The sequence below is a fragment of the Macrotis lagotis genome, chromosome 2 (genome assembly GCF_037893015.1).
Source record: "Macrotis lagotis isolate mMagLag1 chromosome 2, bilby.v1.9.chrom.fasta, whole genome shotgun sequence".
NCBI lineage: Eukaryota > Metazoa > Chordata > Mammalia > Peramelemorphia > Peramelidae > Macrotis > Macrotis lagotis.
The window spans coordinates 68342242-68359667 of NC_133659.1; the positions used below are offsets into that span (position 1 = coordinate 68342242).

The 17426-nt window shown below is 37.6% G+C and overlaps 1 protein-coding gene across 2 annotated transcripts in view; it reads right to left on the reverse strand.

The window, feature by feature from the left end:
* Positions 1 to 6440: 6440 nt before the first annotated feature.
* TNR (tenascin R) overlaps positions 6441 to 17426 on the reverse strand; it is a 112619-nt gene continuing 101633 nt past the window's right edge. For both annotated transcript variants that reach the window (XM_074222094.1, XM_074222095.1), the window contains one exon: positions 6441 to 16366. In XM_074222094.1, coding sequence (XP_074078195.1) covers positions 16253 to 16366 — 114 coding nt within the window. In that variant the 3' untranslated portion in view covers positions 6441 to 16252. The remainder of the gene's footprint in view (positions 16367 to 17426) is intronic.

The following is a 17426-nucleotide window of genomic DNA, read 5'->3' on the forward strand; positions in this document are numbered from 1 at the left end:
ATATCATCTAGCTCAATGGGATTTCACAGAAAGCATTCTACAGCCTAATTTTCCATTCCCCTTCTTTTTTGTTGTTTTGTGAAATATGATGTTCTATTATCTTTCTCTGTCATGTTTTGTAAATGAGCTTATATTGTAAAGTGAACTTTCCCATGGTTTTTGTGTCTTTCTATTCAACAAAGAGATTGTCCAGCATTTGTTGCCTGAGGCAATTTCTGGAATCTTCCTCTTTGTGACTCTTTTTTTTTTCCTTTTTACATTATATAAATTTTTATTCTTTGCTGATTGCTTCTCTATCACATTCTACACACACTTGTAAAATTTCTCTTCTTTCCTTCAACTTCCTACATCACAAACACACATTATCAGACACATACAGAAACACACACCCTTCCTCTCAGTAGATAATTAAGCTCCTATTTTAAAGTGAAAAAAAAGGAGTCAGTACTCTATCCATTTTACTACATCCTCATCAATTCTTGTTTGAACTTTTTTTTCTTTTGGTTTTTGCCAGACAATGGGGTTAAGTGGCTTGCCCCAGGTCACACAGCTAGGTAATTATTCAGTTTCTGAGGTCGGATTTGAATTCAGGTTCTCCTGACACCAGGTTGGTGCTCTATCCACTGTGCCACTTAGCTACCATCCTCTTATTTGGACTTTTAAAAGTCTTTTGATTAGACTGCTAGCTTCTGATATTTCTCTATTCCTATCCATTCTTCACATAGCTGCCAAAATAATTTTATTATTTTATCATATCACTACCCTTCTAGTAATTCTTTAGTGGTTTCATCTTTCCTAAAAGATAAATTATAAATGGCATTGTCTAGAACTCTTCAGTCTGGAGTCCAATTATCTTTCTAGGTTTATTTCAATCTGGAGCCCAACTAGGCTCTAAGGAACTTCAACATTAATCTCATTCTCACAAATGAGTCAGGTTACAGAGAGTCTCTGATGTCATTGACTTGGATCTCTATTAATATGCTTCGTCTTTTCTCCTATTCCCCAAAATATTATAGCAGAGAATTATTTAGTGAGCCAGTCTTATGTAGCTTTTAGAAAGGTGTAGTTATTAAGGTGGTGTAGTAAGAATATTTGGTATAAAACACCTTCCCCAAAGTCTATGACACACTCTTGCACAAATACAAATACATATTAGATCTAGGGGAAAGTGAGTTCAGTCATAGAGAGCATATATGCTAAAGCAGGAACATGCAGTGAAGGGCAGCAGGTGAGGCAGGCCTCACCTCTACTTGCAAGGGTTGAGCCATACATCTAGTGCATACCAAAAGGGTGTGCCAGGTATGCATTCAGTCTTTCACAATCAGGGGTGAGACTCAGTTCTGCCTCACCTGCCACCCCCTCACCCTTGACCCTGAGGAATTCACAACTTTTGGTTGTGAAATTCCTCTTCTCCCATTGTGTTGTTCTTAAGGCATTCATCTTAAGTATGGTGAATCTACACGGTTTCTGATGCAGAACCTGCTGTAATGTTGATCTTGGTCTGTGGATGGTACATTGATGGGAAGATGGGAAGTTCATCAAAATCATAATGAATCTTCAAAGTTCACTAGGTCCTTTGATCAAAATCTGGGAGGAGACCCAGATTGTAGGTAGAGTTTAGACCTCTCCTTCTCCCTAAGCATTTTTCTTCTGAGAGATGTTAGTTCTAAATATTTAATAATTCTGGTTCTAACTAGCTTATTCATTTATATGGGTTCCTGAGGTGTGGCCAAGAGACTTCTCCAAACACAATTCTTGTGCAATATTACTTCGGTTTGATGGATTTTTTTTTGCACTAAATTCATGGGTTGATTGAGACATGTCTGTACCAATAATATCAAACCTAAAACTGGGTGGGATGATTTTGAAAAACATTCTCATCACAGTCTATGTGGCAATGTAACTAGTGAATGCATTGCTACTTAATATCATTATTGACTCTCTTGAATCATTGTATCTAGGTAGGCCATCTACAATGCTTCCTTCCACATCTCTACTATTCAAATTATTCACTTCATTTAATTATTTTCTGTTTACCTGCCTCCCTTTAGATGAATGCCCCACCTATTGCTTCTTTTGAAAGTCATATCTCAGAACTCAAGTTTTCTCATAATATTTTGGTATGATTTCTCCTTTGCTGATATATTTTTTGCATTCAACCATCCTTCTTTGTAAACATGCTTTTCCCCCCTTTATTAGACCATAAACATTTTTCTAATTTTTTTTTTTTTTTAGTTTTTGCTAGGCAGTGAGGTTAAGTGGCTTGCCCAAGGCCACACAGCTAGGCAATTATTAAGTGTCTGAGGCTGGACTTGAACTCAGGTACTCCTGACTCCAGGGCCAGTGCTCTATCCACTGCGCCACCTAGCCGCCCCCATTGCACCACCTAGCCATCCGGACCATAAACTTTTTAAGAGCAGGGATTGTCAGTTTGTCTTTGTTCTCCATTGTCTTGCATCTAGTAGGTGCATAATAAATATATGTTGAACAGAACTTAAAGGAACTAATTGAATAAGAAGACGACACCCTGGTAACATTGAGCCAGAGGACGTTATTAGATATATGAAGTGACATTATTGTGGTTATTGCCATTATGACATGACATGCAATATCCTAGCTTATTAATCTACTTTAGCTTGGACCTTTCCATGATGTTTGGTGCCAGTCATGAGGCAGCCCCTGGGCAAATCATTTAATCTTTCTTTTCTTGTCTCTGTTTCCTTTACTGTTAAATAGGTATAAAAACAGCACCAATCTCACAGGGTTGTTGTGAGGTTCAAATGAAATAATATTTGAAACAAGGGTTTAGTACTATAGGAAATTCTATTTTACTATTATTAATCTTTAGGCTTAATCATCAGTGCTATTAATAATTTAATAGCAATAATAATATTAATAAAATTATATTACTCTATTAGTATTCACCTCTTTCCTCTATTCCATACATAATACCTAATAAGAAGATAATACAACTAATATTAGCATTTTATGAAGAAATTTAATGTTTGTTATTATTATTATTATTATTAATCCTCATTTTTTACTGATGAACTCACTGAGATAGGTTAAGTGACTTGCCTGGGGTCACAGAGCTAGCTAAGTTTCTGAGACAGGATCTGAACTCAGGCCTTCCTAAATCCAAGTTTAGCACTTTCCCCATGTGCTATCTATCTGTCTTCTAAAATGAGGGATTTTTCATATTACATTTTTAGAAACTTTAATGTGAGTGTTCTGATGAGTGAAAAAGGGGATAGAGGATCAATGGGAAAGTAAGGTAAGGGAACAAGAAAGAATAAATCTCTTGGGGTCAGGGACAGTATCATAGTGAAGTCTACTCCCCCTTTATAATAGGGAAAAAATTAAGATTCTTAAGATTTTTAAGTGAGTTTTTAAAAAAATCATAGAACTAAGTAGAGACAACTCAGACCTCTTTGCTTTTCTAGTATTTGCGTAGTGCCTTCTATGTTTAAAATGCTTCACAAATCATGTGATCAATGATAGTGCTGATGATGATAAATTCAGAAAAAAGGAAAAGGGTGATTTTACTTCTGTGGCAATTGTTTTATACTTTTTCTTAGGAATTTAGATTAGTTCATAGAATTAGGCTTGGAAGGGACCTTGAATGATGTCTAATCCTTATTTCATTGATGAGGAATCTGTGTGTCTGAGAGGCTGACTTGTCCAAGGTCAGCCAGGTGACTTTAGGGCAGGACTGAGATTTGAACCAATGTCTTCTGACATAATATAATAGGCCACCTTCAATATTAAGCTGCTGGGTAACAGTAGTTTCCTATTACTGATTGACAATAGAAATCACTGTTTGAATTTGTGAGTGGTCATTACGGGTCACCCATTTATAGCAATCTTGCAAAGAGACAGTCACTTTGTTTAGATTTTTCGGTAGTTGCACTGACTACTAATGCTGGGAACATTTTTCTTGCTTAATAAACCACTTTTAATTTTACCCACGGTGGTTCTTGACTCCCACAATGCAGCAACAATTAAATCTGTGTTCAGATGGCTTGTAAATGCACCCAGAGGTGTTATGCAATGGGCAAATTACCCAGACATAAGTAAGAACAGAAAGTTAGCATTTAGCTCTCTCAAGGATAAACAATATTCACTGAGATTCTCTTTTAACACTATGAATTCTCTTAGATTCTCCCTTCTTTTTATTGGGAGGATTGCTTCTGCTCCCGGAGTGAACCTGGGTTTTGACACGGAGACCCTGTTACATGCCAACATATATATTTCCTCTCTCCTCACCCTTACAAATTTCATATGGTGGGGACTCAGGTTTCTCTTCATTTCATCTAAGCATTCTCCTTTCTTTCCTCTTTGAATCATATGCTAAAGGAACTAATTAGAACTGGTTTTCTAGATTAGCTCACCCAAATCAGACCCAAAGAACATGGCTGATTTGTAAAAGACTTTTTATTTGAATGCCTTAGAAATTGGTTCAATTGGGATAGATTGTGAGGTAGAGGGTTTGAGAAGGCAATGGAATCAAAAGGAAGGCAAGGAAGTCTAAGTGTTCCTTTCTGCTATTCTAGTTGCTTTTTTGGGGGGAAGGTAACATCCATCCTTGGAACATCTGTTCCTTTCCCTTTTCTCCTCTACATGCCTCCACACTGTTAAGAGATCTGGGAGGGCCCAGGAATAATAAATTCCTCATTTGTGGTTTATTAACAACTGTGCCTTCCTCATGGCAGACCATCCATTTCTCTTTCTTAACAAGGAGAAGTGACAGAAAAATATGGTCCTCTTAGCTTTGAGTTTTAGGATTATTTAACCTGCTGAGAGCTTTGCATGTTGGTCATAGAAAACTCATGGCTATCTGGCATACATGTTCTTTTTGATCTTAAGCTCTCCTGGCCTTGAGATTATTATTTTTTGGCTGGGTTATAAATAGAACTCTTGGAGGTTAAGGTGAATTATGGGTCAATTCCATCCTAAGGATACTTCCAATTCTGTCACCCATATGTGATTTCCTCTGGCCATCATCCCCATGCTTCTTTCTCACATGAGGATTGCTTCTGGTTTTAGAGCCATTCTGGGTTTTGACATGACAACTTTGGTCTTCTCTTGCTTGATTGGGTCTGGGGAGATTCCACTGTTCCTCCAGGACATCTTCAAGTGTGATATCACATATGATGTTCTTCCCCTTCCAGTTCCCTAAGTCTTTTTTGTTTCATTAGAGTAGAAGCTCCTTGAGGGTTGGGAATATTTTAGTTGCTTTGTTTGAATCTCTGGAGTTTAAAATAATGCCTATTATGTAATCTCAGTTAGTACTTAGCTTATATACATATATATATGTATATATATATATTTGCAGATAGTACTCAGTACCCTATGTCTCTATATCTTTCTCTCCATGTTTATATGTCAGTGTCTCTGTACACAGAGAGGTAAAATTTCCCTTAAGTTTCCCAAGGGAAACATTTAAGTATGAAACACACACACACACACACACACACACACACACACACACACACACACACACACATATATATGAGGAGAAAAAAGAATAAGTTTTTACAAGTTAGGGAGGGAAAGGTGTTTTCTAACTTTCACATAAGATTGAGGGCTTGAGGTTCAAGCTCACACAGTAAGTTTTCAGAGAGGAAACCCCTGGATCTGGAATCTATGATCTAAGGAATTGAGTTCATTTGGTTAGTGCCAAAGCAAGGCAATAAAAGGGTTAGCATCAAAGAGGAAACATTATTCAGTGGAAAATCACTGACTGATATAAGAGATCAGGGTTCAAATTTTCCTCTAACAATATTTGTATGACTTTGGGAGAGTCACTTAATCTAATTGACCCTCAGTTTCCTCAGCTATAAAATGAAGGTGTTGGATTAGTTTATCTATAAATTCTTAAATTCTAGGACCTTTGAACCAAGTAAAGGAAGATGGGTAGGTCAGAGTATTCTCTGTCATTACCTATAGATGGCACTCGAATCCTGGTGATCAGTCTTCTGTTTCTTGTTGCTAGGTCTGGGCAAGGAGGGAGAATTGTGTGTGGTATATAGTGTCAGCCTACAACATCCCACCTATTTCAAGTCAACAGCTTAGCTGATGGTAGGAGGTCCAACTTATTCATCAGTGTGGGTAATGCTGGTGAATTAAAAAAATATTAACAACAAAATTCAAAAGAAAATTATCCCAAAAGCGCAGAAACAGAGAACGTTGACCACAAAAGTAGTGGAGAATCATGTGAATGTGTATGTGGTGAGGTGGTGAAGAAGAGGAAGAACAATGCCAATGGAAAAACAGATTGAAGATTCATACAGAATGAATTTTGGCAGTTAGAGATTATAAGGCAGCAAACAGTGAGACAATGTGTAGAATTACTTGGTCCCCATGTGGGTCAAACCCATATAGGGAATGACTGCCCACCCTTTCCCATCTAATCCATAAGACACAAATCAGTCCTTCAGAATCTTTTATTAACGTATAGAAAATGCATTAAAAAAGGAACTATACAGAGGCTAGGAGCAATCAGGACTAAAAATACTAGTTAACAATGGTTAACAAGCGTAGATCCCGTTCTCTGAGCTACATTTCCATGGAAGGGTTGAGAGGCTGATTTTTCTTTTCCTCCTTTTTTGTTCTCCTCTTAAATTTTAGTTCATCAATATATCCATTGATTTGGGGAGTTTGTATCTCCTCTTTTTTGTTCCTTCCTACCCTTCTTTCTTTTCAGTAAAGTCTGTCTCAGTATATTGCAGCTATAAAGTCAGTAAGTTGTTTTGGTTATTGTTGTTTCTTGATAAAAATTAAAATCATAAACTCAAAGTGAAAGGGGCTTGGACCCTGGTGTCTTGGTGTTTATCTTCCTGGGCAGTAAAGTAAAGAACAGTATAAGTTTTGATTGCTCTGGACTCAGGACAAATGACTCACTCCTAGATATAACACCATGGGTTTTTTAAGTCATTTGAATGACATAATGTGAATGCTTAAAGGTTAATTAGAGAATTCACCACTTAAATTTTGAAGCCTTTATTCCTAAGAGTGGTCTGGTCTCTAAGGATGGGCTTGACTGCTGGGAAGAGGAAGGAGTGACTCCAGGTAAGGGAGAGCTAGGGGGAGTGGGAGAAGGGAAGAAATGAAGCATTACTTCATTTCTTCAGTTAGACTTCATACTGAAAAAAATGGAATCTTTCAATGGTATGATTGGTTCCGAGGTAGCCCTAGTTTTATCCTCCTTTCACTTCCTTTGGGAGAATAAATTTTTTTTTATAGTTTATAAAGGGCAAAGGGATACAATCTTTCATAGTTCATAGTCACTGTTTCCCAAATTAGACCCACATGAGCTGAGGATGAAGATACTACTTCTGAGCTGGACCTTCCCCACCAAGAACATCAGTGAAAAGGATTAAGTGGGAGATGAAAGGAAAATGGACTCTGTCTAATAGAATTAAGAAAACTTCCCCACAGCCTGCATTCCTTATTAGGGCTCCACTTTTTAAAATGGGAAGTCCTTTTTATGGCATATTAGGCAGTTAATTTCCTAAGAGGACAGAGATGTTGTCTGTATCCAGTCCCTCTGAATTCTTTATGATTCTCTGCCCTCTCTCCTGACCCTATCCTTACCAAGTGTAGACTTGGACATTTTCTTAATCCTTAGGAGTGATTGTCAGGGTATATAAAAAGTATTCATGAGACTAGACTACCAGGCTTGCTGGTGGAATACCCTTCGTTTAACAGAAAGATGGAAAGGAAATGATAGTAGAAGGCCCTTTGAGATAGCATTGAAGAGTGCTAAGTTGGTGGCCACTTGATTCAATCTATGCCAAGAGATTATAGTCTTTGCTTCAGAAAAGGCTAATTTGGGAGCTAGAGAATCTGTTCTTTACTTTATCACTATACGGCATTGGACAAGTAATTTTCTCTCTCTGAACTTTGTTTTTCTTATATGTAGAATGAAGGGCTTTAACCTATAATAACTGATTTCTCTAATTTTATTTCTAGTCATAAAGTTTTATGAATCCATGAATTTTCATAAAGAATTCCTAGAACCTTGTGTCCTTTCTATCAGATATCTCTAAAATAACAAAAGACTAATAAACAGTTCTCAAAGCTAGAAAGCAAAATCATGTCAAAGATTGACTCTGGGAGTTGTTCAATCAGTGATTTGCATTGTCAATCACCTTTTTTTTGGATATGCATCTATGTCTCTAGATCTGTGTAGGCATCCATATATATATTTAAATGTGTGTGTGTGTGTGTGTGTGTGTGTGTGTGTGTGTGTGTGTGTGTGTGTGTGTGTTTCTCCTCAGAAAGAGCCATTTACTGGAATTTCCATTTGACTGTAAATTTTGATTTTTTTCTTTTTGAACCAGTCCTGTGAATTCAGAGGGATAGAGAAATCCTAGGGAGGAACTTCCTTCTGCCTGTGCAGGTTCATATCTCTTCTTCATCTTCTAATCTTAGAGAATTGCTTGGATGCAGAGATGTTAAATGCATTGTCCAGGTGACACAATCAGTTATGTGTTAGTGATCAAGCTTGAACGCAAGACTTTCTAACTCCAAGATCATCCCTCCAATTGTATTACCCTGCTACTTCTTTGCAAACATGGATTCAACTTGTTAATACTAAAGTGTGGGGGAGAACCCACGAAAACTTTCTTAGCATCCATTGAGGGTTAAATTTATCTGAAATGGAAACCTAGTGGGTCATAAGTCAATACCAACGTCAAAACCTAGACAATCAAGAACTGTTTCAATTATCTTAAGTGAAGAGGCAGAGTCTGTCAAAGGAACAAGTGCAGTGTTATTCAGAGGTTATGCAATAAACTATAATAACCTGGAGGGAGTATTTTATGTCTAGAGAAAATATGACATTGTTCCAACTCAACTCAGACTACTCAAGGACACATGGACAGTTAGATGGGACAGATATGATGAAATTACATATCCCTTAGGGGTGGGGAATTTTAGAGAAGCTGATTGGAAACACTAGAGATAAGACCGAATTTTGTGTCAATCAATCAGTAAGGGAAAGGTGAGGTAACAGACAAGACTGGTTGAACCTGAGAATAGTTATTTCTTTTTTTCCTTTCCCCACAGAAAGAAAAATGGAGATGACAAGGTATTCTGAAGTAGAATCTCGAGATAAACACTGTGGGTGATACTCTCCTCAGCTCTGCCAATTGAATTCTGCACATCGGACAGTCCCATCTGTGGGGCATTACTATATCACATAAGGCTGATTCATTAATTAAAAGAACGAGAAGAATAATTGATTCAGTAAAGGATCATCTGGTTTAACAGGAATTAAATGGATGGAGGGATTCGTGCAAGGTCACATAGTTCAAAAGTGGCAGAGTCAGAATTCAAAATCAGGGTCTCTGATTTCAAATTCATTATGCCTTTCATTTATTTTTCTTCTTTTCTTTTTTTTTGGAAGCAATTGGGATTAAGTGACTTGCCCAGTGACCCTGTGTCTGAGGTTAGATTTGAACTCAGGTCCTCCTCATTCCAGAGCTGGTGTTCTATCCACTGTGCCACCTAGCTATCCCCTACTCCTCCCATTTCACACCTGAAAGCAAAAGTGGTGAGTTAGTTGCCCTCTCTGTCATTAGAACTTCCATGATCTTGACTCTCAAGGAAGGGAAAAGTATCACAGTTGATGGATGTATGCCACTATCCTTGCAGAGCAATTTTAATATATAGCTGTCTGTGGAAAGACAGCTTTACTTCACATCTATTCACGAGCTTCTCATCTTTTGACTGTTCTTTAAATGTTTGAAGAACAAATAAAGACAGGGAAAAGAAAGAATCATGTAAGCAAATCCATTGTGGATGAAATTAGAGTGAACCATAGCTATTTCCTGAAATTGGACTATAGCTACACTAATGCCTTTGTTTGAAGCATAGTGAATTTTTCTTTTTTTTTTGGAGAAGAGTTATTTTTTTAAAATTTCATTGGGCTTGTATGGGTAGAGCAATGCTAAGACACATCAGTAAGTATTGATGGGGATCTCATTTACATCTATATGAGGCTGGATTGTAGAGGAAATAAATGTAGGAAAAAATATAGCTAGAAATCTGAACATGGAGCTCTTATAATATGGCCATGGGGACTCTACAATATGAGTAAAATACAATAGTCTTAAATCTCTTCTAGTGCCTAGCATGGAGTTCTATCTCCCACCCCTATTAATAATTTCTTTCATTGGTTTGAATAACTCCTGGTATGGAAACTCCCTCCACGGATACACATTAGTAACTCAACCTTAACTAAAATTCTTAGAGAGTTACTTGGGGCACTGAGATGTTAAGTAACTTGCCTACAGTCATATATCCAGTGAGCATAAGAGGAAAACCTTGAACCTATGTCTCCTTGATTCCAAGGTTAATCATCCATCTGCTGTGCCACACTAACTCCCTTTGTACACAGTAACTATTAATAAATGGTTATGAATGAATGAATGAATGAATGGAGGCACTGAAATATATGCAAAAGGACCCTTTAATATCTTACTAAATACCTTAAATGATGGCCACCAGAATTCTGTAACATAGTCATGTTATTCCCATAATATTGCTGAAAGGTTCTTCTGGAATCTAGGACAGTTCCAGACAAGAGATTGAAACTGCACTCGTGATTCCATTGGTATGGAGAGCTGCCAGGTCAGGAAATTGTCTCTTCCAGTGCAGAGAGGTCTGTTCTCTAGAATTTATGGTCTTAGAGAGTCTTAAGAATTTTCTAGAGCACTGAGACGTTGTGACTTGTCCCAGGTCACACAACCAGCATGTGTCAAAGATAGAGTTTGAACTTTAGTCTTCATGACTTTTAGGCCAACCCTATCTACTCTGCAACACTGCTTTCTTCAGATTCAGCATCAGGGGTACTTAAATAGATCAAGGGCTAACTGTTGATCTAATAAGCAGGATGAGAGTAATATAGTGGAAAAATCAATAAAAAAGAAAAAAAATCATTGAACTTTGAGTCAAAATCCTTGGTTTCAAGGTTTTATCTTCTTCACCTTGGGTGAGACACAACTTTCCTTTGTCTCCATATTTTCATCTCTAAATACTGAAATAATAATACTTACACTACCTGCTCCCCCTGGATGTCTATATTCAGTCAGATGAGTTATTAGTGAAGGAATTGTATAAACCTTAAATTACTATATAGCTGTTAATCATTTTAATGAGCCCCAACTTTTTTTGCCATATTTGCTAACTGGTATAGTTCCCTACAGAATACCGTAAAATAGTTTCATCCATGAAACTATGGGTACCATCAGTGTTCAATTCCTAAAAATCAAGAAATATTACAATTAATGGCATTATGGGTCAAAAGAGGTTGGATTTGGGGATTGGGGTATTAGGAACCTTGAGTGAAAAGCAGAATAATCCCTGAATCACTCAAGACCAGTTCAATCCCTTGAGATTCTGAAGCTGGTCATGCAGCTCAGTTAAACTAAGGCAAGGAGTGATAGAGGGTCATAGAATGTGAGAGCTGGAGAAGATCTTTGAGATCATTAGCTCTAGCCCCAATACTTAAGAGGTGAAGAAAAGGTTTATTCAAATTGAGCTGGAATTTTTAGTGTTTGAGGGTATTGTATCAAAATTCCAAAGAAGGTCCACCAAAATGTTGCTGGGAAATGGAAGTGGACATAAGTCAAAGGGAATGAAAAACTAAGTTGTCTACAATATATAAATATAGCCTAAGAAGTTCTCCAGTGTCAGAGAAGCTCATTTTTAGGATAAGAATTCTATCTTCTTTCCCCTGAAATCGCTATTAGAGGCTAATTAGGGGCTTCTGGTACATTTGACTTCATATCTCAATTATTTTTTTTTTCTCAGAAGGATGGAGAGAACAAAGACCTGGCTGCATTACACAGTGGGAGTGATTAAAACATTTCCATTTTAGAACTGTTCGCTAAAATCTATTGAAATCTTAAAACAGACTTGTCCCAAAGGGCAGGGTTCTTGTGCATGAAGTCATTACTCTTTTCATGGACTGGATTTGAAATGTAAAAATGGGACCAAGATTAGTTGGTTTTGTGTCCAGTGCCATGGAGGTAATTGTTCATGTGCTTCTGCAGGGTATGCCTGCCTTTTAGACTATAAATTTGGATGGAACCTGTTAGTTTCCAAGTGGAATGAGGCATTAAAGTTTAATAACTCTTCCTACTTGGTTCTTAGGTATGTTAGTGCACTGATTCCTAGCATTCTAGATCTAGAACCAGACAGTACTTCAGAGGTTTAGTGAGAGAACTTTCTCATTTTACAGATAAGAAATCTGAGGCCTAGAAAGATTAAATGACTCATTTTGTGTGTGTCACTCAGGTAGCAGCGGCAGTATTTGAACCCAGGGCTTCTTGATGCTAGAGACAGTGCTCTTTTTCATTGTACCATTTAGCTTCTTATATGCTTCAGAGTGCTTTGTTCTTTCTCTAGGTCTTAAGCCCCATTTTGTTGCTCATGAAGGAGGTTTTGTTAAACTTTCAAAATCTGTCTCTTTCTAGTTTGGTTGGAATTCGCCAGCCCCATTAGTGTTCTTCAAGGATCTAAATGGAAAACTGAATAATGGCAATTTCAACTTATGGCTGTATCCAAGAAGTACATCAGTCTTAGAGTCTAGAGGAGAAATCCCATTGTTTCTCAAGCTTTGATTTCTCCTTTTTATAGTAATTTTTTTTCAGCACTGTATCTGCCTGCCATCTTCATTCTACCACTTTCTTGGAATGAGAATATTGGAATGATTAAATTGGCAGTACTATTTTCCTAACTATTCAATCTCTATTTGATTAAAAGATTAAATATTTATTGCTGTTTTTTTGTATTGGTTAAATCTGTTTCAGAACTCTTTCTCCAAAATCAGAGCCATACATTTCTGTGGGGTTATCATATTGGTGGGTGGACAAGACAGGATAGCAAGATCAGGGTTAAATCCCCATGTCTATTGCTTTCTACCTGTGAGATCTGGGGTCAGCCACATAACCTCTCTAAGTCTCAATTTTTTCATTTATAAGATGAGGGGGGTGGACCACTAAGGTCCATTGCAACTCTAACATCAGCCAATGATCATGTCTTCTGTATCCTTTGTAAATAGTTGGAATTCCTTATACTGAAAAGCAGGAGAAAAGGCATTTGGACAGTTGATGAGCTTGTGTTAAGACGACCATGTATTTATGAAAACAGGTGATGAGGCGGTCAGCATGTCTTACAACACCCTACTAAACATTTATATATTGGTGGGAAGGGATGATCAAGTGCTTTAAAGGAAGCTTAAACGATGGCTCCATTTCAAGGAATACTATGGGAGTTTTAGAATTACTCAATGGAAAATTGTCAAATGATTTTTTTATATTACAGTGTGGTATTGTTCAGGTCATTTTTTTTTGCAAGGCAATGGGGCTGAGTGACTTACCCAAGGTCAAAAGCTAAGTAATTATGAAATGTTCAAGTCTGAATTTGAATTCAGGTCCTTCTGACTCCAGGGCTGGTGCTCTATGCACTATGCTACCTAGCTGTGCCCATTCATGCCATTTTTTTCATTCATTATTAGGTAGATCAGTTCAATTGAGTAGCAAGGTTCTGTTTTCAGGAACTTTCTTGACTTTAGTGTACATTCCTAATACATATTGGTTGGGGTCAAAGAAGTCATATCTTTTCCACCATTTCAACCTTTACTCTATCACCCAGGTCCATAATGAACATGACCTTAAGAAATATACGAAGACTTAAAGTTCCCTTATTTTCCTGCTAATTAACATTAAGTGGATTTGTGCCTTATTTGTAAGGATCTTTCCTGAAGCCCTATTTCTCTGTTTTTGACTCAGATTCACCTGTGACTCTTGATTTTTACTTTTTTGTAAGGGGAGCATCTTTTCAATTTTCTAATTCTTCTAAAATGGGTCATCTTTCCTATGCCAAATTCTAGCCTGTGAGCCTCTGTAGTTCTTTCTACTGTTTTGGTCCACATATCATCTAACTTAACAGAACAGGTAGATTGGGATAATGGAATATTCACCATCTTGGGAAGTTTTGATCCAGGTCATAATTCTGGTTCTGCATCCAATCAGATATCTAAGCTTTGGAAAATCATTTAACATCTCTGGACCTGTTTATTAAACTATACAATGAATATATATGAGCTGAATGGTCACTATAGTCTCTTTCTGAAGAGGCTCGATATATGAGTGTATACATATATGTCTCTCTATATGTATATATGTGCATGTGGATATATGTATATGTATATTTATGTATTGAATACTTTGTTTTTTAATTTATACGAACTTACTGTGGAGTCTATGCTGAATTCAAGATGAAAAGTACTAGCCTCATTTTCAGTGTTAGGCATGCCAAGGTCTTAAGGGGCACGTTAAAGGGGCCCAGTGCTTAGATTGCCACCTCACTGAATCCAAACAACAGTTTTGCTTCCCCCTTAAAGAAGACAGATGTTGGGAGACACATTAGCTAGCCCCATGGGATTAATGTTTCTTTTTAAATGTAGTCAAGTTTGTGTTTGATTGCTCATGAGCAAATTACTAATCCTCAGACTCAAATAGTTAATGTTGGGTAAGGGTCCTAAAGTCTCTGGTCTGGATCAAGTCTTAGGTTTGCAGAAAATGGAGGTGGTCATGAGCAAATTACTAATCCTCAGACTCAAATGGTTAATGTTGGGTAAGGGTCCCAAAGTCTCTGGTCTGGATCAAATCTTAGGTTTGCAGAAAATGGAGGTGATCAATGGACTGTCACTATGAACTGACAAAAAGAAGGGAAAGAGGGAACTGGGGAATTGCACAAAGATTTTGGCAGTTGGTAAAGTGTGTGGTTGAAATCTACTCTGAAAGTAGGAAAAGCTTCCAAAACAGCCACTGTAACTCCTGTCCTCTTAGGCTTGGAAAAAAAAAAGAAATCAAATAGTGATAGTGAAGATACAGCATCTAATAAAATGGGAGGTAGGCACAGCTCTCTCCTCTTCACCTTTGGATTTCTAGATGTAATTTAGTCTGGCACTTTTCATTTTTCCTATCCTAGGTAAATAATAAAGGAAGGTGGAGGGAAGTTTTTCTTGAGCTCAGTGACTAATGGGGTCATTCCATCTCCACTGGGACCAAGAATCTACCACTGTCACCACATGCTGGCTGATGGAATAGCTGCCTAGTTCTTCAGCAGGATTACTTTGACTTTAACTGATTTGCCCATAGTTTAGTGAAATTGACTGAGTACAGGATTGTGGTAGTTGGTAATTCCTCAAAAAAAGGGAGATCAGACATTGAGGAAACACAGGGACATGTTTTCTGTATTTGCTCTGAGGAATGGAATCTTCTTGAAGGTAGGGACCATGTCTTAGATTTTTGCCATGTTGCCCGAGGCTTACAGCATGATGCTGAGTGTGTAATTAGTTATTCCATAGAGAATTGTTGATTGGTTGACTTGAGGGAGATATATAGTGCATTATGACATGGTCTTTGAACACCAGTGTCAGGGATTTTAAATGTTACGTATTCTCAATCAGTGTCTGGAAGTGGGGATGACAAGAACATTTGGGAATTACAATTGTTAGTAGATAAAAGAGAAGTGGGAATAAATATAATAAAAAAGAAATAAAAAAGAGAAGTGGGGCTCCCTGGGAAATCTTAAAAGAAAGAACATCTCTTGGGTAAGAATAATAAGAGGGCAGAAGTTAGGAATTTACAATCATTTAAAGGGAGCCTAGGTCACTAGAATAGTGAAAGGCCAACAGGTTGCTAGAAAAATTGTTTAAGAGCTGTCTCATCTGTTGGCCTCCTACTTAGGGCATACTGATATTACAGTTAACTAATATATCAGCCGATGGGTTGAGTTGAGGCCCTATTTCAGAGACCATCAAAAACCACAACTCTCAGGTTCAGAAGATGAAGGGCATCTCAGAGAGAAGACAAGGGGGAGGAAGTGAAATTCCTAACCCACTAAAATAATAAGGGTTACTGGACTTAGCCCAAAGTTGGTCTTTTATAAAAATTTTCCTCTGTCTCCTTTAGTGAGGAGCTGGGATGGTTCAAAAAGGAGACAGACCTGGGATGAAAGGTCAGGACCTTGAAATTTCATCACCTGGGAGAGCAGGATGCCGTGGCTCTGGCTTTTCTTCTGTATTGCCTTCCTGCTTCATTCCAATTTCCTTTATATACTCTTAGTAGGTTGCAATAGCAAATCATTATTCCCCCCCAACTCATTTCATATTACAAAATATAAACAAATGACAGAAAAGATCGGTTGTTTATGGGCTTTCCTCTGCTCACATCTATAGGGACCGTCGTTTCCTTCCAACCATAGATTGGTGGTTATAAGGCCGCATCTTCATTTCCACAAAGGGGATGGAGAACTCATGGCCTTTCCAGTGATACCAGTTGATCCCCTGTTTAGAGAATGATAAAGCTGTCATATTCTTTCTTTATTTTACCATTATTCTCACAAGTCAATCCCTTCCTGAGAGCAATAAGGAGATGCAAAGGCACAAAGGAGCTCCGAATTTGGGTTTAGCAGGCTTTCCAATCATAGAAAAGCTGATGTACATTTCATTCCAGTCAAGTTCCTCATTTTATCATTTTGAACAGACATGGAACTCTGAGTTTCTGGCCTGAGATGGGGATACTTTAACTCTAGTTGCTAGGAGTCACTTTTTTTTGGCTTTTAGTGCTTGTAACAGTCGGTTTTCCCCCCCAAGTGTTATGGGAGTCTGGTGCATCTGCATCTGCAGATCCAATTATTTTGACATCAAGGCATTATAGTGTGGAATATACAAGAGAGATGCTTCTGGGAGAATCATGACATATAAGGGAAAGGACATGACTAGGAGAGACAGATTAGAACAAGTGTAGATTTTCTGTAACTGGTTCCAGTCAACTAACCTTACATGTTGAAGAGCAGACTTTCATTTGCTGCAAAGAGATAATCAAAAGGTCCTTCCAATTTTGATTACAGTCTCTTTTTTTGAGTGCTCTTGTGGGACCCTGGCAACTAATCTATGACCTTGTGAATCTGGGAGATCCAAGGGGATTTCTGAGAATCTTATTGTTTCAGAGTTTGGGTTTTGCTTCCAACATAGGACCAAATTCAATTCTCCTTCCCCCTGAATCATACTTCTTTCCTTTCCCTGGGGACCTCTTGAAATCTACAGAGAAATTAGTGGTTTTGTCACATCTAAAATGAAGTTGAAACCCTTCCTTTTTTCCTACTCTGGCTTCCTTTCATTCTATTATTTACACTGTAATCTTGACTTGATATAGAATTCTCTGTGATCATTTACAAGCCAAGAATATTCAGAATTATGTGCTCCTGTTAACTACACGGCAAAGGGACTCAGACTATTAAATAAAGTAAAAAACCAATATTTAGTTGCTTGGATGAATGAAATGGTTTAAAAAGAGTGAATGCTTTTTAATAAAAAGCAAAACAAAATACCCCCTTCTCTCAAT